Here is a 23,532-nt window from a genome sequence, read left to right on the forward strand (position 1 = left end):
AAACACTAGTGGATTTTGTCAACTATTTTCACTAAGAAACCTTATCTCTCTGGCCCTCGAGTATGCATGAATTCTTTTCTTTTGGACGTAATATACTTCTCGTTATTATCCCTTTTTTTGGCTTTGCCGATTCAGATTATGCACAGAGAAAAAGTAATGAATATGTTTACTAATTTGAATTTGTCAGTGCAGTTGTTAAATATGTATTAGATAATTATGTTTTCTTTATGTCTATATAATGCTTTGAATTTTGAAGGAATATGTAAGACAAAATGAAACCGATTCAGATAGAACGTACAGTTTTAAACACTTTCTAATTTACTTCTCATCAAATTTCCCCTTTGATTTTCTATAAACGTATCTCCTTTCTATGATAGCATACTGAAATACGCTCAAGAGTGTGCACGTGTCTTCAGCACATTATGTAAAACATTGTTACAAACGTTGCAAAGACTGCTGCTATATAGTGCACACTCTTGAGCCTACCTCAGTATGTTATCATAGAAAGGAGGAACATTTAAAAAAGGGATACCAAGAGATAGATTTGGTTATGGGGTAGATTGGAAAGTTTAATATGTATGTATAGCACACTCATCGGAATCATAAGTTTCATTTTCGTCTCCCTTTAAAGGGACATGGTACTCCAAAAAAAAAAATTAAGTATAAATTGAACAGGAATATGAACTTTGTTACATGTCTTTTTTTTTTTTTGCCATTTACAAAAAAAAAAAAAAAACATGGTTAACCCCTTAACGCCGTTAGGACGTTTCATGCCGACCTAACCGCACTGGGCTTTAGCGCCGATAGGACAGCATGGAATGTCCAAACAGTTCTGCTTTACTGAAGCAGCTACGGCTTCCTAACTGGGATTGCGGACTGGAGAGAGTGCCTATGACGCTATTGAAATAACACAATTTCAGTTTGTTTACATCAGAACTTTGTTCCAATGTAACCAGTACAGACAGGACGGGGTTAACTGCTGCATTTTCATATACATGATTAGGAAAAATTTTAAGTACTAATCGGGATAAAGAATCTCAGGAGCGTCTGGGCTAAACTTGTACCTATGGCTCTAGTATTTTTAAAGCGTATGACATGTCTGACTACTAAAATTTCTGATAGATATCCTAACATTTGGGTACGTTTATTCCTCCCCGCTAATGGTGTCTGGATGTTTTGAGTGCCCCTGCCACGTGTGCTATAATATCACTCAATAAGCTATTAGGAAATAGTGGTGTCGATTTAGACATTGTCAGGGTATCTATGTACTGTACACTACAGTCTGCTGCTGTAACAGTGACACAGCAGCCGCAGAGGAGGTTATACAATCACCAGCCCCCAAGTCCAATATTTAGTTCATTTTTTTTTTTCTTTCTTTTGCCAATCCGAGCCACAGTTTACGCTTTTTTTTGTTTCTTTTAGTTACAGGAAACCAGTGCTGGTGACTGCCTATTAATGTGAACATTATTTTATTAGTTAATTGCATTAAACTCTAATTATTAATCTTACCATGTTTAACCTTTGTTCAAAAAAAATAAAAATAAATGAAGAAAACAAAAATTGGAACAGCTTGTAGAATGGTTGGATAAGTGAAGTGTTTTTGTGCTGTACTTCAATACATATTTCCCCTGAACGTAAAAATAAAATTCTATGGCCATTCAAAAATACAGATCAAAAGTAAGCGCACACACATATGCTTAAATCGTTGTCCACGTTATTTCGAGTGGTACTGGGGTGTTCCAGGAGTGAGACACTATATGAGTAATCCACTTAGGATGAAGGATATGAAACACCCTTTAATTTTTGAATGTAATATCAATGAAACAGGGCACTTATACAGAATAAAATATGTGGATTAAAATAAAAGTAAAAAAAAAACAACAGGGTGTGGCAATTGTCACGATATAAATCTGCAAGTGGAGATAGTGTAAACTCCAGAATTTAATAGATTATCAAAAGTTATAAAAATGTCATCAATAAAAGGATATATCTCTGGGTGTTCCACCATTAAATTAATCACATGTGCAATGCTTTGCCTTATTGAATTGTCTGGAACAAGTTCTTGAGCAATCGCCATATTTAATCTAACAAAATACTGTAGATAAAGATCTTATCCCACTTAAAGGGACATAATACTCATATGCTAAATCATTTGAAAGTGATGCAGCATAACTACAAAGCTGACATAAAAATATCACCTGATCATCTTGTGGTAAAATCTTCCTTTTTTTCATAAAGATGTCTTCAGGTCACAGTAGCAAGTGCTTTGTGAACAGTTATCCTTCATCTACTATGAGATGCATGTTGAGGAAAAAACAACCAATAAGTGTTGTTGCTCTGTACGGTCATCTCAAGAGATTTCATAGTAAAACTTCCTTAAAAAGGGACATTCCGCTCAATTACATTTGAATGGAAACATTTACAATAAACAGTGGCAAAAATGCTTCTAGTAAACGTTTTCGCTGTTTTAGTGTTAAAGGGACACATAGAAACATAGAATTTGACGGTAGATAAGAACCAAAAAGGCCCATCAAGTCTACCATATTACGTTACTTTTTCCTTAGGATAGCCTTATGCATGTCCCAGGTATTTTTAAATTCCTTTACAGTCTTCCTCAAATGGAAGTTTATTTCATGAATCCATCACCTTTTCCGTAAAAAAATGCTTCCTCAAATTTCTCCTGAATCTGCTACCCTCTAACTTTAGATTGTGACCCCTTGTTTTGGCATTTATTTTTTTGTGAAAAATGCTTTCAGCTTCTATTTTATTAAGTCCCTTCATATATTTGAAGGTTTCTATCATGTCACCTCTTTCCCTTCTATATTCTAAACTATACATATTTAGATCAGAGTCTTTCTTTGTATGTTTTATATTTTACACCATGTACCATTTTAGTAGCCCTCCTTTGGACAGCTTCTAGTTTATTTATATCTTTCTGAAGATATGGTCTCCAGAACTGTACACAGTATTCCATATTTGGTCTAACTAATGATATGTAAAGTGGCATAAGAACCTTGCTATTTCTGCTACTAAAACCTCTTCCAATGCAACCAAGCATTTGACTGGCCTTGCTAGCTGCACTGCTGCATTGTGTACCAAATTTTAAATCATCTGAAATAATAATTTCCAAGTCCCTTCTTCTTTAATTACAGTCAGTAATGTACCATTGAGACTATAATTGGCCTTTGGGTTTTTGGATCCTATATGCATAATTTTGCTCTTGGTAATATTAAATTTCAGATCCCATTTATTTGACCAGTCTTCTAGTTTATTAATATCACAGTTCATTTGATCAACTCCTCTTGGAACATCTACCCTGTTACAAATTTTTGTGTCATCAGCAAACAAGCAAACCTTCCCCTTAAGCCCACTTCCAATATCACTTATGAACATGTTAAACAAAACAGGCCCAAGAACTGACCCTTGGGGAACACCATTAGTAACTGATGCCTCATTTGAATGTACTCCATTAATTGAAACCCTCTGTCGTCTATCTTTAAGCCAGCATTCTACCCACTTAACAATCTTAGCATCTATTCCAAGGCAATACATTTTGCGAATAAGTTTGTTGTGTGGAACGGTGTCAAATGCTTTGCTAAAGTCTAGATATGCAACATCTATGGCTCCTTCCTGGTCAATTATTTTAGTTACATGGTCAAATAAATCAATGAGATAAGTCTGGCATGATCTTCCAGCAGTGAAACCATGCTGTCCTTTGTCTTCTAAGTTGTTTGTCTGAATGAAAGATACAAGTCTTTCATTTAAAAGAGTTTCCATTAATTTCCCTGCAATTAAGGTCAAACTGATTGGCCTATAGTTAGCAGAATCTTCCCTACTACCCTTTTTATGAAGAGGGACTACATTGGCAATTTTGTCTGAACTTGCACAACCAAATTTTATTTTTGTGATTCAGATAGAGCATGCAATTTTAATCAACTTTCTAATTTACTCCTATTATCTATTTGTCTTAGTTCTCTTTGTATCTTTATTTGAAAAAGGCATCTAAGCTTTTTTTTGTTCAGACTCTGGACAGCACTTTTATATTGTTGGATGAATTTATCCACCAATCAGCAAGAACAACCCAGGTTGTTCACCAAAAATGATCCGGCATCTAAACTTGCATTCTTGCATTTCAAATAAAGATACCAAGAGAACGAAGAAAATTTGATAATAGGAGTAAATTAGAAAGTTGCTTAAAATGTCATGCTCTTACTGAAATATGAAAAACAATTTGGGTTCAGTGTCCCTTTAACATTTTTCTCTGCACATAAAGCATTGCTAGATATTCTCTGAGCAGCTGAAGTATTTAAAATGCTGGTTCACTGAGGGGCAGAGGAGCATTTTTGAAACAGCTTAAGCGTTTACAAGAAACATTTTGCTAATATATATATTACAAAAATGCTTCTATTCAAAACTGAAACATTTGTGTTGATTTCAATTTTGGCTGAACTGTCTTGTTAAAACTGAGTAGGGAGACAAGACCTTTGCTTGCACATATCACATGCACACACCCTTGCAAGTCCTGGGACTAGAAAAATGATTGGCTGCTTAAAGTCCCTTTACAATGGGATATGGCTACTGAGGACATTTAGGTAAAATATCTTCCAATTTTGTATAGAAATGTTCAGGTGATATATTCTAGTAAACTTTTTACAGTTATGCTGCATCACTTTTTTTTAAAATCTTTTTATTCATTTTATTAAGGAAGTAAGTTCAGACAACACACAATTGACATAGATTGGAGCTATAAAACAACAAACAAAAACTACAAAAAAAGAAGAAAAAAAAAGAGGGGGAAAAAGAAAAGCCTCTTCCCAGGGGGAGATAAAGAGAAGAAAAAAACGAAAAAAGGGGGGTGGATAAAGAAGGGAGAAGGGAGGAATGATGAATTAGTAGGTTTACCAAATATCTAATAATACCATTTCAGAGTTCCTGAAGGGATATATCAGGTAATCAATTTCTTGGGGCGAAAATATTTTAATAAAAGCTGACCATTTTTTAAAGAAGATAATTATGTCTCGGTCTGAATTTAAATCAGTATCTGACTGTTCGGTAATGCATTGTATGCTGCATCACTTTTAAAGGGACACAACCCAAATTTTTTTCTTTTGTGATTCAGATAGAGCATGCAATTTTAAGCAACTTTCTAATTTACTCCTATTATTCATTTTTCTTAGTTCTCTTGCTATCTTTATTTGAAAAAGAATAGTCCAGAACCCTGGACAGCACTTGTTTATTGGTGGGTGAATCCACCAATCGGCAAGAACAACCCAGGTTGTTCACCAAAAATGGGCCGGCATCTAAACTTACATTCTTGCTTTTCAAATAAAGATACCAAGAGAAGGAAGAACATTTGCTAATAGGAGTAAATTAGAAAGTTGCTTAAAATTGCCTGCTCTATCTGAATCACAAAATAAAAAATTTGGATTCAGTGTCCCTTTAAGTGCTTCAACATTTGGGTATCATGTCCCTTTAATACTGTACAAGTATTCACGGATTGATAGGCACTAGTAGCTACCGCCTGATCAAGTATTAGAAATAGAAGACTACAGTGTGACGAGTTGGTTGGACCAACATGTCAGGCAGAGTATTAATTGGTTATAATTGAAGGATCTGCTGTTCTAGTCCCCTCCGGTTTCTGGAGCAGGCAGACAGGGCCGCCATCAGGGGGTGACAGGGGTGACTCGTGTCAGGGGCCCGATGGGCCAGGGGGGCCCCATGAGGCAAGAACTAAACAAGAGGCAAGAACATTTTATCAGCCACCAGTGTGTACTAAAGCAGAGTGCTAATTGAGCATGGGAAATGTTATTACAAGGAGTAAAGTATTAGCATTTGAGAGGATTTCTGAGTGTGCACTAAACCACTATGCACAGTGTGAGACAGACTTGGCACTTTGTTTGTACAGTGTGTGCCTGAGTCAGACGGCAGATCACTTTCATTTGCAGAGGAGGTAGGACTTACTTAGCTAATGTTTTTTTATTTCTTTGTGCAATTTCAGATTGTAATTTAAGTGTTGTAGTAGTTGTATGGTGGGGCCAGGGGTCCATAAAAACACTTTTTTTTTTTAGCAGCAGTGTATTTATGATTATTTGACAATGCTGTAGAAATTCTATATTTAAAACTATGCAGAAATGTTTCCTCCTCAACACACAAATGGTAGGTGTCCTTTTGGCAGATATGCATTATATATAGATATATATATATATAACATTCCAGTTTACTGCCCCTTTATGCAAGGAATTTCCAGATGCAAGGAGGCATTTTATCTAAGATTTTTACATCTGCATAAAATGTTATACTCTCAGACTAAGATTTCTCAGTGTTTGAAATGAGACAGGTTAACTTAAAACTGTTCAGTTTACACTACAGCTGACATAATTTTGAAATACATACTAACAAGCCTAAATCCTGCATTTAACCAGATCTAATGGTACGAGTACCACAGCTTATGGTTCCACCAAAACCATATAGAGTACAGCATTTTCAAAATCCATAAGTACAGCTGACAGATGGGAACATTTGTACACTATATTTGAAGTGGTGCTCTTGGTTGGGGAAAATGGGGAAAAACAAACAAACATATGTCAACCTTTTAAAAGTACTTTTCTTCATCTAGCCATCTACCCAGATAATGAATGTACAATTTTGAATTCACAGAATTATTTTTATTTACAAACATGATTCTTTAAAAATTGATCTCTTAATTTCTGCAATTTTTTTATCATGCATGTCACACACTGTTGATTTAGGGGATGCAAGGTGCATACATGTTTCCTCCTGTGAGTGTTTCTGTGGGTGTCTGTGTTTATGTCTTTGCTTTGATTTGTGTCTCTATGAGTGTGTATGTATTTTTTTATGTGGGTCTCTCTGTGAGGGTGGGTGTGTATGTCTTTGTGCATTTTCTGTGGATGTCTCTGTGAGGGTGTGTGTTTTCTGTGGGTGTCTCTGTGAGGGTGTGTGTTTTCTGTGGGTGTCTCTGTGAGGGTGTGTGTATGTCTGTGTGTTTTCTGTGGTTGTCTCTGTGAGGGTGTGTGTATGTATGTGTTTCTGTGTTTTGTGGTTGTCTCTCTGTGTGTGTATGTCTTTGTGTGTTTTCTGTGGGTGTCTCTGTGTGTATGTCTTTGTGTGTTTACTGAGGCAGTCTCTGTCTGTGTTTCCTTGGGTGTATATGCAAGTTTGAGTTTGTGTGTGTCCATTGTCTGTTCTTTTTTAGGACATTTTGACATTACTACTGATTTTTCACATCTTTCTACAGACTTTGAAACTAACGAGACCTTTCCGGAAGTCACCAATCCACCATTTAACCTTTAAATTATTGTTTAGGCAGTTCAGGGCCCTTCCTTTCAGCCACTGCATGCTGCTGTCATCATTTAGTTGGCATCTTCCTTTACAAAAAGATAATCAGAACTCCATATTTTGTTTTCTAAATCTCCTTTGTTTTACAAAACTGTAGTTTACCTCATTACTTGTCAGGTCAACGTAAACAAGTGCTGAGTGTCTGTTTGGTTGTCTGAGTCTGAGTGTGTTTGTGTGTTTTTTTGCGTGTCTGCTAGAGTGTCTATATGTGAATCCTTATGTGTGAGAGTGTGTGTGTGTTTCAGTGTGTGAGTGTGTCTGTGTATGTAACTACATATACAACATTTCCAAGTTTAAATAGACACTTAAGAATAAAGTGCATATACGTTTTAGTCACTTGGTCAAAAATTGCACATGTCAAGAGGGGGGGGGGCCCTGATCAATGGTTCAGTCAGGGGCCCCAAAATTTCTAGTGGCGGCCCTGCAGGCAGATCTGTTACTCTTGAGAGTCTGCTTGTTCTCCTTTAAAGGGCCATAATACCCAAATGTTTAAAAACTTGAAAGTGATGCAGCATAGCTGTAAAAAGCTGACTAGAAACTATCACCTGAACATCTCTATGTAAAAAAGAGATATTTTACCTCAAAAGTTCCTCAGTAGCCACCTCCCATTGTAAAGGACTTCTAAGCAGCATTTTAGTGTGTCTGTCCTGGGACATCTTAAGGGATGAGTATCGTGCACTCTCATATTATTTCACCAATCAGGTAAAGGAAGCTTACTATGAAATCTCATGAGAGTTAAGTCAAATCTCATGAGATCACAGTAAAAGAGTTCATGACCTCAGCACTGCTGATGCTGATTGGCTGCTGTTCATTTCTTCATTTTTTTTTTATTTATTTTTTACCTGCAGCTGGACAGCAGCTAAGTATAACTTTTTACACAGAACTAACTCTACTGAGCTGAGGAGATTGTGAGGTAAAATATCTTCCTTTTTTACATAGAGATGCTCAGATGATATTTTCCTGTCAGCTTTTTACAGTTATACTGCATCAGTTTCAAGTGATTTAGCATATGAGTATTATGGCCCTTTAACTCTAAGCAGTCTTCAGCAGAGAGCAGTCAATTTTCACCACAACAGCAGTCACTAAATACTAAACCCACATTTTTTCCTTTCATGATTCAGATAGAGCAGCAATTTTAAGCAACTTTCTAGTTCACAACTATCAATGTTTCTTCATTCTCTTGCTATCTTTATTTAAAAAGCAGGAATTTAAAGCTTAGGAGCTGGACCATTTTAGGGTCAGCACCCTGGATAGCGCTTGCCGATTGGTGGCTACATTTAGCAAACCAATAAGCAAACATAACCCAAGTTCTGATCCAAAAATGGGCCGGCTCTTAAGCTTTACATTCCTGCTTTTTAAATAAAGATAGCAAGAGAACAAAGAAAAATGTATAATAGGAGTAAATTAGAAAGTTGCTTAAAATTGCTATCAATCATTAAAGAAAAAAAATTGTGTTTAGTGCCACTTTAAGTCTGCAAGATGGCCAGGTGGTGATGCATGACTGAAGCTGTGTAGACTTAGTTAAATCATTCTCTTGTTATTCTTGGTTAAAAAGCATACCTAGGTAGGCTTAGGACCAGCAACACACTACTGAGCTCTAGCTGCTGATTGGTGGTTACACACATTTGCTGTCATTAGGTCACCAGATGTTTATAACTATGTTTAGCTTCAGAGCAGCAATGAACACAAGCAATAGGACTAATTCACATTTTAGAACATTTTATTTTTGTACTCCTATCCTTTTAGCATACCAACCAACCATTTGTTTTCAGATTACATTAACACCTGTTTGTCTTGTAAGGTGTATCCAGTCCATGGATCATCCATTACTTGTGGGGATATTCTCCTTCCCAACAGGAAGCTGCAAGAGGATCACCCACAGCAGAGCTGTCTATATAGCTCCTCCTCTAACTGCCACTACCAGTCATTCTCTTGCAGCTCTCGACAAGAAAGGAAGTAGCTAGAGAGATGTGGTGTTTTTATTTAGTTTATCTTCAATCAAAAGTTTGTTATTTTCAAATGGTACCGGAGTTGTACTATTTTAGCCTCAGGCAGAAAGTAGAAGAAGAGTCTGCCTGTGGTTTTTGATGATCTTAGCAGGTTGTAACTAAGATCCATTGCTGTTCTCACACATAACTGAAGAGAGAGGTAACTTCAGCTGGGGGAATGGCGTGCAGGGTCTCCTGCTATGAGCTATGTGCAGTTTAAATTTTTCTAGAGAAATGAATATGCTAGAAAATGCTGTTAATACCGGATTTATTTAAGGTAAGCCTGATTACAGTGATTTAATAACGACTAGTATCATGCTTGCTGTAAAAGGTAATATTCTTATTACTTTCTCACATTACTGAAAAATAAAACGTTTGCTGGAAGTGTTTAAACGTTTTTTTATACATATTGGTGATAAAACTTTATTGGGGCCCAGTTTTTTCCACATGGCTGGCTAGATTTTGCCTAGGGATAGTTTTGTTAGGCCCTCTCACTGTGAATACAGGTTGGGAGGGGCCTATTTTCGCGCCTAAATGAGCATTAGATTTTGCAGCTTGAGACATCCAGTTTCCCTGAAGGAGTCCCCTGAACACTTAGGGCTTCTCTAAAGGGTTTTTGTGCCTTTCAAAGTAGTTATATGGGCAGGTAGGGCCACAGCAGTGCTGTGGCAGTTTGTTGTGACTGTTGAAAAACGTTTATATCGTTTTTTTTTTTTATCCGGTTTTGAAACTAAGGGGTTAATCATCCATTTGCAAGTGGGTGCAATGCTCTGTTAGTCTATTATACACACTGTAAAAATTTCGTAAGATTTACTGCTTTTTATCACTGTTTTTCAATTTCTGACAAAATTTGTTTCTCTTAAAGGCACAGTACAGTTTTAGAAGCCATTGTGGAACCCCCTCTTAGAATGTGTACCAAATATACTGATTTTACTTTAAGTTATAAAGATCATATTCTGTCTTTAAAAGATTTATCACCAGAGGAAACTGACAAGGGGGAAGTTATGCCGACTAACTCGCCCCACGTGTCAGAACCTTTAACTCCCGCTCAAGAGGCGCCAAGTACATCTAGTGCGCCCATGGCGTTTACTTTACAAGACATGGCGGCAGTTATGGATCATACACTTACAGTGGTATTGTCCAAACTACCAGGGTTACAAGGAAAGCGAGACAGCTCTGGGGCTAGAAAAAATACAGAGCACTCTGACGCTTTAGTAGCTATGTCTGATATCCCCTCACAATATGCAGAAGCTGAGGCAGGAGAGCTTCTTTCTGTGGGTGATTTTTCTGACTCAGGGAAGATGCTTCAACCTGATTCTGATATGTCAACATTTAAATTTAAGCTTGAACACCTCCGCGTGTTGCTTAGGGAGGTTTTAGCTACTCTGGATGACTGTGACACCATTATAGTGCCAGAGAAATTGTGTAGATTGGATAAATACTATGCAGTGCCTGTTTACACTGATGTTTTACCAATACCTAAAAGGTTTTCAGAAATTATTACTAAGGAATGGGATAGACCACGTGTACTGTTCTCTTCCAATAGATGCCGCTACACAGGACTTATGGCAAACGGTCCCTAAGGTGGAGGGAGCAGTTTCTACCCTAGCTCAGCGTACAACTATCCCCGTCGAGGACAGTTGTGCATTCCTAGATCCAATGGATAAAAAGTTAGAGGGTTACCTTAAGAAAATGTTTATTCAACAAGGTTTTATTCTCCAGCCTCTTGCATGCATTGCCCCAGTCACTGCTGCAGCGGCCTTCTGGTTTGAGTCTCTGGAAGAGGCCTTACAGGTAGAAACTCCATTGGATGATATACTTGACAAGCTTAAAGCGCTTAAGCTAGCCAATTCATTTGTTTCTGACGTTGTTGTTCATTTAACTAAACTAACTTCAGGCGCGTAGGGCAGGGCGCTATGGCTTAAATCCTGGTCAGCTGACGTTACTTCAAAGTCTAAGCTTCTCAATATTCCCTTCAAGGGGCAGACCCTATTCGGGCCTGGACTGAAGGAGATCATTTCTGATATTACTGGAGGAAAAGGTCATGCCCTTCCTCAGGATAGGTCTAACAAATTAAGGACCAAACAAACTAATTTTCGTGCCTTTCGAAACTTTAAGACGAGCGCAGCATCATCTTCCTCTAATACAAAACAAGAGGGAAATTTTGCCCAGTCCAAGCCGGTCTGGAGACCTAACCAGGCTTGGAACAAAGGTAAACAGGCCAAGAAGCCTGCTGCTGCCTCTAAGACAGCATGAAAGATTGGCCCCCGATCCGGTAACGGATCTAGTAGGGGGCAGACTTTCTCTCTTCGCCCAGGCTTGGGCAAGAGACGTCCAGGATCCCTGGGCATTGGAAATTGTGACCCAGGGATATCTTCTGGACTTCAAAGCTTCTTCCCCAAAAGGAAGATTTCACCTTTCACAATTATCTGCAGACCAGATAAAGAGAGAGGCATGCTTACATTGTGTTCAAGACCTCCTAGTTATGGGAGTGATCCACCCAGTTCCAAAGGAGGAATAGGGGCAAGGATTCTATTCAAATCTATTTGTGGTTCCCAAGAAAGAGGGAACCTTTAGACCAATCTTAGATCTCAAGATCCTAAACAAATTTCTCAGGGTCCCATCTTTCAAGATGGAGACTATTCGAACCATCCTAGCTATGATCCAGGAGGGTCAATACATGACTACAGTGGACTTAAAGGATGCTTATCTTCTCATTCCGATACACAAAGATCATCATCGGTTTCTCAGGTTCGACTTCCTAGACAGGCATTACCAGTTTGTGGCTCTTCCCTTTGGGTTAGCTACGGCACCAAGAATCTTTACGAAGGTTCTGGGGTCACTTCTGGCGGTCCTAAGGCCGCGGGGCATAGCAGTAGCCCCTTACTTAGACAACATTCTGATACAGGCGTCGAATTTCCAAATTGCCAAGTCCCATACGGACATTGTTCTGGCATTCCTGAGGTCTCATGGGTGGAAAGTGAACGAAAAGAAGAGTTCTCTATCCCCTCTCACAAGAGTTTCCTTCCTGGGAACTCTGATAGATTCTGTAGAAATGAGGATTTACCTAACAGAGGACAGGTTGTCAAAACTTCTAAATTCCTGCCGTGTTCTTTATTCTACTTCTCGCCCTTCGGTGGCTCAGTGTATGGAAATAATTGGCTTAATGGTAGCGGCAATGGACATAGTTCCGCTGCAACTCTGCATGCTCAGTCAGTGGAATGGGGATTACACAGATTTGTCCCCTCTACTAAATCTGGATCAAGAGACCAGGGATTCTCTTCTCTGGTGGCTATCTCGAGTCCATCTGTCTAAAGGTATGACCTTCCGCAGGCCAGATTGGACAATAGTAACAACAGATGCCAGCCTTCTGGGCTGGGGGGCAGTCTGGAACTCTCTGAAGGCTCAGAGATTCACTCTTGCCACCTATCAGCTATCCATATCCCAGGAGTAGAGAACTGGAAGGCGGATTTTCTAAGTCAACAGACTTTTCATCCGGGGGAGTGGGAGCTCCATCCGGAGGTGTTTGCACAGTTGATTCAACGTTGGGGCAAACCAGAACTGGATCTCATGGCATCTCGCCAGAACGCCAAGCTTCCTTGTTACGGATCCAGGTCCAGGGATCCCAAGGCAGCGCTGATAGATGCTCTAGCAGCGCCTTGGTCCTTCAACCTGGCTTATGTGTTTCCCCCGTTTCCTCTGCTCCCTCGTCTGATTGCCAAGTTCAAGCAGGAGAGAGCATCAGTGATTTTGATAGCACCTGCGTGGCCACGCAGGACTTGGTATGCAGATCTGGTGGACATGTCATCCTTTCCACCATGGACTCTGCCTCTGAGACAGGACCTTCTACTTCAGGGTCCTTTCAACCATCCAAATCTAATTTCTCTGCGGCTGACTGCTTGGAGATTGAACGCTTGATTTTATCAAAGCGTGGTTTCTCTGAGTCGGTCATTGATACCTTAATACAAGCGCGAAAGCCTGTCACCAGGAAAATCTATCATAAGATATGGTGTAAATATCTTCATTGGTGTGAATCCAAGGGTTACTCATGGAGTAAGGTCAGGATTCCTAGGATATTATCTTTTCTCCAAGATGGATTGGAGAAGGGTTTGTCAGCAAGTTCCTTAAAGGGACAGATTTCTGCTCTGTCTATTCTTTTGCACAAACGTCTGGCTGAGGTTCCAGACGTGCAGGCGTTTTGTCCGGCTTTAGTCAGAATTAAGCCTGTGTTTAAACCTGTTGCTCCGCCTTGGAGTTTAAATTTAGTTCTTAAGGTTCTTCAAGGGGTTCCGTTTGAACCTTTGCATTCCATAGATATTAAGCTCTTATCTTGGAAAGTTTTGTTTTTAGTAGCCATCTCCTCGGCTCGAAGAGTTTCGGAGTTATCTGCTTTACAATGTGATTCTCCTTATCTCATTTTTCATTCCGATAAGGTAGTGTTACGTACCAAACCTGGTTTTCTACCTAAGTTGGTATCTAATAAAAATATCAATCAGAAGATTGTTGTACCGTCACTGTGTCCTAATCCTTCTTCAAAGGAGGAACGTCTTTTACACAATCTTGACGTGGTTTGTGCTTTAAAGTTTTATTTACAAGCTACTAAAGATTTTCGTCAAACATCTGCATTGTTTGTTGTCTACTCTGGACAGAGGAGAGGCCAAAAGGCTTCGGCAACTTCTCTCTCTTTTTGGCTAAGGAGTATAATAAACTTAGCTTATGAGACTGCTGGCTAGCAGCCTCCTGAAAGGATTACAGCTCATTCTATTAGAGCGGTAGCTTCCAGATGAGCTTTTAAGAATGAGGCTTCTGTTGAACAGATTTGTAAGGCGGCGACTTGGTCTTCGCTTAATACTTTTTCAAAATTCTATAAATTTGATACTTTTGCTTCTTCGGAGGCTATTTTTGGGAGAAAGGTTTTGCAGGCAGTGGTGCCTTTCGTTTAAGCACCTGCCTTGTCCCTCCCTTCATCCGTGTCCTATAGCTTTGGTATTGGTATCCCACAAGTAATGGAGGATCTATGGACTGGATACACCTTACAAGAGAAAACAAAATTTATGCTTACCTGATAAATGTATTTCTCTTGTGGTGTATCCAGTCCACGGCCCGCCCTGTCATTTTAAGGCAGGTGTGTTTTATTTTTAAACTACAGTCACCACTGCACCCTATGGTTTCTCCTTTCTCTTGCTTGTCTTCGGTCAAATGACTGGTAGTGGCAGTTAGAGGAGGAGCTATATAGACAGCTCTGCTGTGGGTGATCCTCTTGCAGCTTCCTGTTGGGAAGGAGAATATCCCCACAAGTAATGGATGATCCGTGGACTGGATACACCACAAGAGAAATACATTTATCAGGTAAGCATAAATTTTGTTTTTATGCAATTGTTTTTCAATAACAAACTCCCCCACAACTTGCCATATTTGGAGGAGCAAGCTGAACTTGTTACTGGAGAAGGGTGGCCACTATCGTGTTTTCATGCCATGCTTTATTTTTTGTTAATTACTTCCTGAGACCAATTAGGGACAGATATGTAGCAGCTTTCAGCTTGCAGTTTCCAATTTGGTTTCATTTAGTTTTCATTTCAGAGCACTTCCAGCTGCCCAAAGAGGTTTTTGTGCATATTACAAAACTAAATTGAATTATTCTTAAAAGGGACAGTATTTTTTAAAAACCTTCATAGTAACCAAATCAGTGTGTTACATACTGTAATTTATCCCAAGAAAACCTTACAAAACCCCTATTAAAACTTTAAAGGGATAGTAAACCCAAATGTTTTCGTTCAGCAGGAATCTAAGCTTAGGAGCCGGCTCATTTTTGGTTCAGCACCCTGCATAGCGCTTGCTGATTGGTGGCTACATTTAGCCACCAATCAGCAAGCGCTACCCAGGTGCTGAATCAAAAATGGGCCGGCTCCTAAGCTTCGGATTACTACTTTTCAAATAAAGATAGCAAGCAAACTGGGAAAAAAAATAGGAGTAAATTAGAAAGTTGCTTAAAATTACTACTCTATCTTATTCATGAAAGAAAAAAAAAATTGGGTTTACTATCTCTTTAACCCAACGCAGATGCTGTTTTTCTAACTTACTCAGTAGCCCAACTCGGGGGGGGGAATAGCAAACCCTGTAAGAGGTTTCAAAATACTGCAAACTGGCTAAGCCAGATGATTTTTAGGTTACCAAAAGTGGGGGGAGTCTGAGTGTGGGACATTTTTTCTTTGATTTTAAATAAAAATAAAAAAAAACACACCAACAGAAGGTGTTTAATGCAAATTGAGGCATTGCCTACAATACTCAGCACCACCATCTAGAAGATTTTTGCTAATACAAGGATACTGCAACAACGCTTTTATTCAAAACTGACTCATGAACGTTTCAAATTTGGGTTGTCTCGCCTATCAGTTGTTAAAGTAAAGAACTTCCAATGTGTGTGGGTTGGATGGGGGAAAATAGTCTATTACATTTCTTCTGAGGTCGGTAGCTGACTGTGAACTTCATTCATATACTACAATACACATGAGTGTTTCAAAAGTTAAGTTTACTGATACAAAACTATACAGCAAAGGCTGTGATGAGGACATTTTCCACATTCCGGTTAGTAACTTTAGGTCATACAAAGATAATACAAGGTTTGTTTTAAGAGGTGTTTAAGAGCTGCTGTAAAACGTATGAAGATGTAAGTCCATAGAATGTTACTTTACATTGGGCGGACATTTCTGCAGGGTTTTAGGACAATTACAGATAAGGCAATAATGAGAAGTTAAGTGGCGCAGAAGGTTCAGACTAGAGTCTTTCCCTAACTAAATTTATAAGTCTTTAAATGCCGCTTTGTTCTCCTCTATCCACTGCTGGAACTTTTTGGCTTTAGGGTTGAGTTTGTAGGTAAGCTGAATGTCTCGGTCTGGTTTCAGCTTGAGGAATCGGAACATGTTTGCCAGCTCTTGTGCTGCTGGGAGGCTCAGTTTTTCATATTCCTCTGGAGATAACTAAAGATAAAGGCAGAAGAATGAAAGCTTATGGTCAGTGGAATCTAGTAAGCCATACAGGAATGACGCTTTTAGTTTAGCTTTTAGTTTAGCTCTTTGGAACACAAACCTAGGGCACAAGTATTTTCTTTCAAGTTATAACAGTGTTTAGGTAATGTTAATTGGGACTTTACTGTATCTAACTTTAAAGGGACATGAAACCCAATTTTCTCTTATGATTCAGATAGAGAATACAATTTTAAACGACATTCCAATTTACTTCTATTTAATTTGCTTCATTCTTCAGATATCCTTTGGTTTACCCATATGCATTGCTAATTCTTCAACAATCTGACAAGGCATCTATGTGTAGCCACAATCAGCAGCTACGGAGCCTATTTAAATAGGCTTTTCAACAAAGGATAGCAAGAACTAAAATAAGGGGGCAGTTTGCAGAGACTTGGATACAAGGTAATCACAGAGGTAAAAGGTATATTATTATAACTGTTCTGGTGTTGGCTGTCCATTTAAAATAGCATGCTCCATCTGAATCATGAAATAAAAAAAAACATTAAAATTTACTTCTGTTAAATTTTGTTCATTCTCTTGGCATCTTGTTATAATGCAGGGATGTAAGCTCAGGAGCCGGCCCATTTCTGGAGCACTATATGGCAGCAGTTTTGCAAAAATGTTATCCCATTAGCAAGAACACTAGATGGCAGCAATATTTCCTGCCATGTAATGCTCTGGATGCCTACCTAGATATCTCGTCCACACAGAATATCATGGGAACATAATTTATGTAAGAACTTACCTGATAAATTAATTTCTTTCATATTGGCAAGAGTCCATGAGCTAGTGACGTATGGGATATATATTCCTACCAGGAGGGGCAAAGTTTCCCAAGCCTCAAAATGCCTATAAATACACCCCTCACAACACCCACAATTCAGTTTAATGAATAGCCAAGTAGTGGGGTGATAAAGAAAGGAATTTGGAAATAATTGTGCTTTATACAAAAAAATCATAACCACCATAAAAAGGGTGAACCTCATGGACTCTTGCCAATATGAAATAAATTAATTTATCAGGTAAGTTCTTACATAAATTAGGTTTTCTTTCATGTAATTTGCAAGAGTCCATGAGCTAGTGACGTATGGGATAGTAATACCCAAGATGTGGAACTCCACGCAAGAGTCACTAAAGAGAGGGATAAAATAAAAACAGCCATTTTCCACTGAAAAAAATTAATCCACAACCCAAAATATAAGTTTATTCTCATAAATGAAAAGAAAAACGTAAAACATAAGCAGAAGAATCAAACTGAAACAGCTGCCTGAAGAACTTTTCTACCAAAAACTGCTTCTGAAGAAGCAAATACATCACAACAGTAGAATTTAGTAAATGTATGCAAAGAAGACCAAGTTGCTGCTTTGCAAATCTGATCAACTGAAGCTTCATTCTTAAAAGTGGAGACTGATCTAGTAGAATGAGCTGTAATTCTCTGAGGCGGGGCTTGACCCCACTCTAAATAAGCTTGACGAATCAAAGCTTTAACCATGAAGCCAAGGAAACAACAACAACAACAGCAAAAGCCTTCTGACCTTTCCTAGAACCAGAAAAGATAACAAATAGACTAGAAGTCTTCATGAAATCTTTAGTAGCTTCAACATAATATTTCAAAGCTCTTACCACAAAGAATGTAAGGATCTCTCCAAAGAATTCTTAGGATTAGGACACAAGGAAGGGGCAACAATTTCTCTGTTAATGTTGTTAGAATTCATAACCTTAGGTAAGAATTTAAATGAAGTCTGCAAAACCGCCTTATCCTGATGAAAAATCAGAAAAGGAGATTCACAAGAAAGAGCAGATAATTCAGAAACTCTTCTAGCAGAAGAGATAGCCAAAAGGAACAACAAAGTAAAGTAGTTTAATATCCAAAGAATGCATAGGCTCAAAAAGAGGAGCCTGTAAAGCCTTGAAAACCAAATTAAGACTCCAAGGAGGAGAGATTGATTTAATGACAGGCTTGATACGAACCTAAGCCTGTACAAAATAGTGAATATCAGGAAGTTTAGCAATCTTTCTGTGAAATAAAACCGAAAGAGCAGAGATTTGTCCCTTCAATGAACTTGCAGACAAACCCTTATCCAAACCATCCTGAAGAAACTAAAATTCTAGGTATTCTGAAAGAATGCCAAGAGAATTTATGAGAAGAACACCATGAAATATAAACCTCTATGACTAAGCACTAGGCGTTCAATTTCCATACCTTCAAATTTAATGATTTAAGACCCTGATGGAAAAACGGACCTTGAGACAGAAGGTCCGGCCTTAATGGAAGTGGCCAAGGTTGGCAACTGGACATCCGAACAAGATCCGTATACCAAAATCTGTGAGGCCATGCTGGAGCCACCAGCAACAAAAACGATTGCTCCATGATGATTTTGGAGATCACTCTTGGAAGAAGAACTAGAGGCGGGAAAATATAAGCAGGTTGATAACACCAAGGAAGTGTCAATGCATCCACTGCTTCCGCCTGAGGATCCCTGGACCTGTGCAAGTACCTGGGAAGTTTCTGGTTTAGATGAGAAGCCATCTGATCTATTTCTGGAAGACCCCACATCTGAACAACCTGAGAAAACACATCTGGATGGAAGGACCACTCCCCCGAATGTAAAATCTGACGGCTGAGATAATCTGCCTCCCAATTGTCTATACCTGGGATATGAACCGCAGAAATTAGACAGGAGCTGGATTCCGCCCAAGCAATTATCCGAGATACTTCTTTCATAGCTTGGGGACTGTGAGTCCCACCCTGATGATTGACCTATGCCACAGTTGTGATATTGTCTGTCTGAAAACAAATGAACAGTTCACTCTTCAACAGAGGCCAAATCTGAAGAGCCCTGATAATCGCACGGAGTTCCAAAATATTGATTGTAATCTCGCCTCTTGAGATTTCCAAACCCCTTGTGCTGTCAGAGATCCATAAACAGCTCCCCAACCTGAAAGACTCGCATCTGTTGTGATCACAGTCCATGTTGGTGATCTAACCACCAAGTTAGAGATAGTCGAACATTGGGATTTAAGGATATTAACTGTGATATCCTTGTATAATCTCTGCACCATTGGTTCAGCATACAAAGCTGAAGAGGCCTCATGTGAAAACGAGCAAAGGGGATCGTGTTCGATGCTGCAGTCATGAGACCTAAAACGTCCCTGCACATAGCTACTGAAGGGAATGACTGAGACTGAAGGTTCCGACAGGCTGCAACTAATTTTAAACGTCTCTTGTCTGTTAGATTCAGTGTCCATGACTCAGTCTCTATCTGGAAACCTAAAAAACATAATTTATGCTTACCTGATAAATTCCTTTCTTCTGTAGTGTGATCAGTCCACGGGTCATCATTACTTGTGGGATATTAACTGCTCCCCTACAGGAAGTGCAAGAGGATTCACCCAGCAGAGTTGCTATATAGCTCCTCCCCTCTACGTCACCTCCAGTCATTCGACCAAGGACCAACGAGAAAGGAGAAGCCAAGGGTGTAGTGGTGACTGGAGTATAATTTAAAAAATATTTACCTGCCTTAAAAAACAGGGCGGGCCGTGGACTGATCACACTACAGAAGAAAGGAATTTATCAGGTAAGCATAAATTATGTTTTCTTCTGTTAAGTGTGATCAGTCCACGGGTCATCATTACTTGTGGGATACCAATACCAAAGCAAAAGTACACGGATGACGGGAGGGATAGGCAGGCTCTTTATACAGAAGGAACCACTGCCTGAAGAACCTTTCTCCCAAAAATAGCCTCCGAGGAAGCAAAAGTGTCAAATTTGTAAAATTTGGAAAAAGTATGAAGCGAAGACCAAGTTGCAGCCTTGCAAATCTGTTCAACAGAGGCCTCATTCTTAAAGGCCCAAGTGGAAGCCACAGCTCTAGTGGAATGAGCTGTAATTCTTTCAGGAGGCTGCTGTCCAGCAGTCTCATAAGCTAAACGAATTATGCTACGAAGCCAAAAAGAGAGAGAGGTAGCAGAAGCTTTTTGACCTCTCCTCTGACCAGAGTAAACGACAAACAGGGAAGACGTTTGTCGAAAATCTTTAGTTGCCTGTAAATAAAATTTAAGGGCACGAACTACATCCAGATTGTGCAAAAGACGTTCCTTCCTCGAAGAAGGATTTGGGCACAAGGATGGAACAACAATCACCTGATTGATATTCCTGTTAGTGACTACCTTAGGTAAGAACCCAGGTTTAGTACGCAGAACTACCTTATCCGAGTGAAAAATCAAATAAGGAGAATCACAATGTAAGGCTGATAACTCAGAGACTCTTCGAGCCGAGGAAATAGCCATTAAAAATAGAACTTTCCAAGATAACAACTTTATATCAATGGAATGAAGGGGTTCAAACGGAACACCCTGTAAAACGTTAAGAACAAGGTTTAAACTCCATGGTGGAGCCACAGCTTTAAACACAGGTTTAATCCTGGCCAAAGCCTGACAAAAAGCCTGAACGTCTGGAACTTCTGACAGACGCTTGTGTAACAGAATGGACAGAGCTGAGATCTGTCCCTTTAAGGAACTAGCGGATAACCCCTTTTCTAAACCTTCTTGTAGAAAAGACAATATCCTAGGAATCCTAACCTTACTCCAAGAGTAACCTTTGGATTCGCACCAATATAGGTATTTACGCCATATTTTATGGTAAATCTTTCTGGTAACAGGCTTCCTAGCCTGTATTAAGGTATCAATAACTGACTCAGAAAAACCACGCTTTGATAAGATCAAGCGTTCAATTTCCAAGCAGTCAGCTTCAGAGAAGTTAGATTTTGATGTTTGAAAGGACCCTGAATCAGAAGGTCCTGTTTCAGAGGTAACGACCAAGGTGGACAGAATGACATGTCCACCAGATCTGCATACCAAGTCCTGCGTGGCCATGCAGGCGCTATTAGAATCACTGATGCTTTCTCCTGTTTGATTCTGGCAATCAATCGAGGAAGCATCGGGAAAGGTGGAAACACATAAGCCATCCTGAAGGTCCATGGTGCTGTCAAGGCATCTATCAGGACCGCTCCCGGATCCCTGGATCTGGACCCGTAGCGCGAAAGCTTGGCGTTCTGTCGAGACGCCATGAGATCTATCTCTGGTTTGCCCCAACGTCGAAGTATTTGGGCAAAGACCTCTGGATGAAGTTCCCACTCCCCCGGATGAAAAGTCTGACGACTTAAGAAATCCGCCTCCCAGTTCTCCACTCCCGGGATGTGGATTGCAGACAGGTGGCAAGAGTGAGACTCTGCCCAGCGAATTATCTTCGATACTTCCATCATTGCTAGGGAGCTTCTTGTCCCTCCCTGATGGTTGATATAAGCTACAGTCGTGATGTTGTCCGACTGGAACCTGATGAACCCCCGAGTTGTTAACTGGGGCCCAGCCAGAAGAGCATTGAGGACTGCTCTCAATTCCAGAATGTTTATTGGAAGAAGACTCTCCTCCTGATTCCATAGTCCCTGAGCCTTCAGAGAATTCCAGACAGCGCCCCAACCTAGTAGGCTGGCGTCTGTTGTTACAATTGACCAGTCTGGCCTGCTGAATGGCATTCCCCTGGACAGATGTGGCCGATAAAGCCACCATAGAAGAGAATTTCTGGTCTCTTGATTCAGATTTAGAGTGTTGAATGGAATGAAGGACACGGCATGCATTTTGAAGTTTTGTTAACCTGTCCTCTGTCAGGTAAATCTTCATTTCTACAGAATCTATCAGAGTCCCCAGGAAGGGAACTCTTGTGAGTGGAAAGAGAGAACTTTTCTCTTCGTTCACTTTCCATCCATGCGACCTTAGAAATGCCAGTACTATCTCTGTATGAGATTCGGCAGTTTGAAAGCTTGAAGCTTGTATCAGTATGTCGTCTAAGTACGGAGCTACTGAAATTCCTCGCGGTCTTAGTACCGCCAGAAGAGTGCCCAGAACCTTTGTGAAGATTCTTGGAGCCGTAGCCAGTCCGAATGGAAGAGCTACAAACTGGTAATGCCTGTCTAAAAAGGCAAACCTTAGATACCGGTAATGACTTCTATGAATCGGTATGTGAAGGTAAGCATCCTTTAAATCCACTGTGGTCATGTACTGACCCTCTTGGATCATGGGCAAAATTGTTCGAATAGTTTCCATCTTGAACGATGGAACTCTTAGGAATTTGTTTAGGATCTTTAAATCCAAGATTGGCCTGAAGGTTCCCTCTTTTTTGGGAACTACAAACAGATTTGAGTAAAACCCTTGTCCTTGTTCCAACCGCGGAACTGGATGGATCACTCCCATTAATAAAAGATCTTGTACGCAGCGTAGAAACGCTTCCTTCTTTGTTAGGTTTGTTGACAACCTTGACAGATGAAATCTCCCTCTTGGGGGAGAGGATTTGAAGTCCAGAAGGTATCCCTGAGATATGATCTCTAACGCCCAGGGATCCTGAACATCTCTTGCCCAAGCCTGGGCGAAGAGGGAAAGTCTGCCCCCCACTAGATCCGGTCCCGGATCGGGGGCCCTCAATTCATGCTGTCTTAGGGGCAGCAGCAGGTTTTCTGGCCTGTTTGCCCCTGTTCCAGGACTGGTTAGGTTTCCAGCCTTGTCTGTAGCGAGCAACAGCTCCTTCATGTTTTGGTGCAGAGGAAGTTGATGCTGCTCCTGCTTTGAAATTACGAAAGGAACGAAAATTGGACTGTCTAGCCTTGGCTTTGGCCTTGTCCTGAGGCAGGGCATGACCTTTACCTCCTGTAATGTCAGCAATAATCTCTTTCAAGCCGGGCCCGAATAAGGTCTGCCCTTTGAAAGGAATATTAAGCAATTTAGATTTAGACGTAACATCAGCTGACCAGGATTTCAGCCACAGAGCTCTGCGTGCCTGAATGGCGAATCCTGAATTTTTAGCCGCAAGTTTAGTTAAATGTACTACGGCATCTGAAATAAATGAATTAGCTAACTTAAGGAATTTAAGTTTGTGTGTGATGTCATCTAGTGTGGATGATTGAAGTGTCTCTTCCAGAGACTCAAACCAAAATGCTGCTGCAGCCGTGACAGGCGCAATACATGCAAGAGGTTGCAATATAAATCCTTGTTGAACAAACATTTTCTTAAGGTAACCCTCTAATTTTTTATCCATTGGATCTGAAAAAGCACAGCTATCCTCCACTGGGATAGTGGTACGCTTAGCTAAAGTAGAAACTGCTCCCTCCACC

General features: G+C 39.9%; 2 protein-coding genes across 3 annotated transcripts in view; one reads left to right on the forward strand and one right to left on the reverse strand.

Annotated features, from left to right (window-relative positions):
• The window catches only part of CDIP1 (cell death inducing p53 target 1), a 41,624-nt gene extending 40,058 nt beyond the window's left edge, over positions 1-1,566 (forward strand). For both annotated transcript variants that reach the window (XM_053694730.1, XM_053694731.1), the window contains exon 5: positions 1-1,566. This exon is cut by the window's left edge and continues 1,041 nt beyond it. The gene's annotated coding sequence lies outside the window, so the exon portion shown is untranslated.
• Positions 1,567-15,856: 14,290 nt separating this feature from the next.
• Positions 15,857-23,532, reverse strand: part of LOC128642509 (nmrA-like family domain-containing protein 1) — a 58,359-nt gene continuing 50,683 nt past the window's right edge. The window contains exon 5 of the mRNA XM_053695290.1: positions 15,857-16,321. Coding sequence (XP_053551265.1) covers positions 16,142-16,321 — 180 coding nt within the window. The 3' untranslated portion in view covers positions 15,857-16,141. The remainder of the gene's footprint in view (positions 16,322-23,532) is intronic.

Source organism: Bombina bombina, chromosome 11 (genome assembly GCF_027579735.1).
Source record: "Bombina bombina isolate aBomBom1 chromosome 11, aBomBom1.pri, whole genome shotgun sequence".
NCBI classification, from domain to species: Eukaryota; Metazoa; Chordata; class Amphibia; order Anura; family Bombinatoridae; genus Bombina; species Bombina bombina.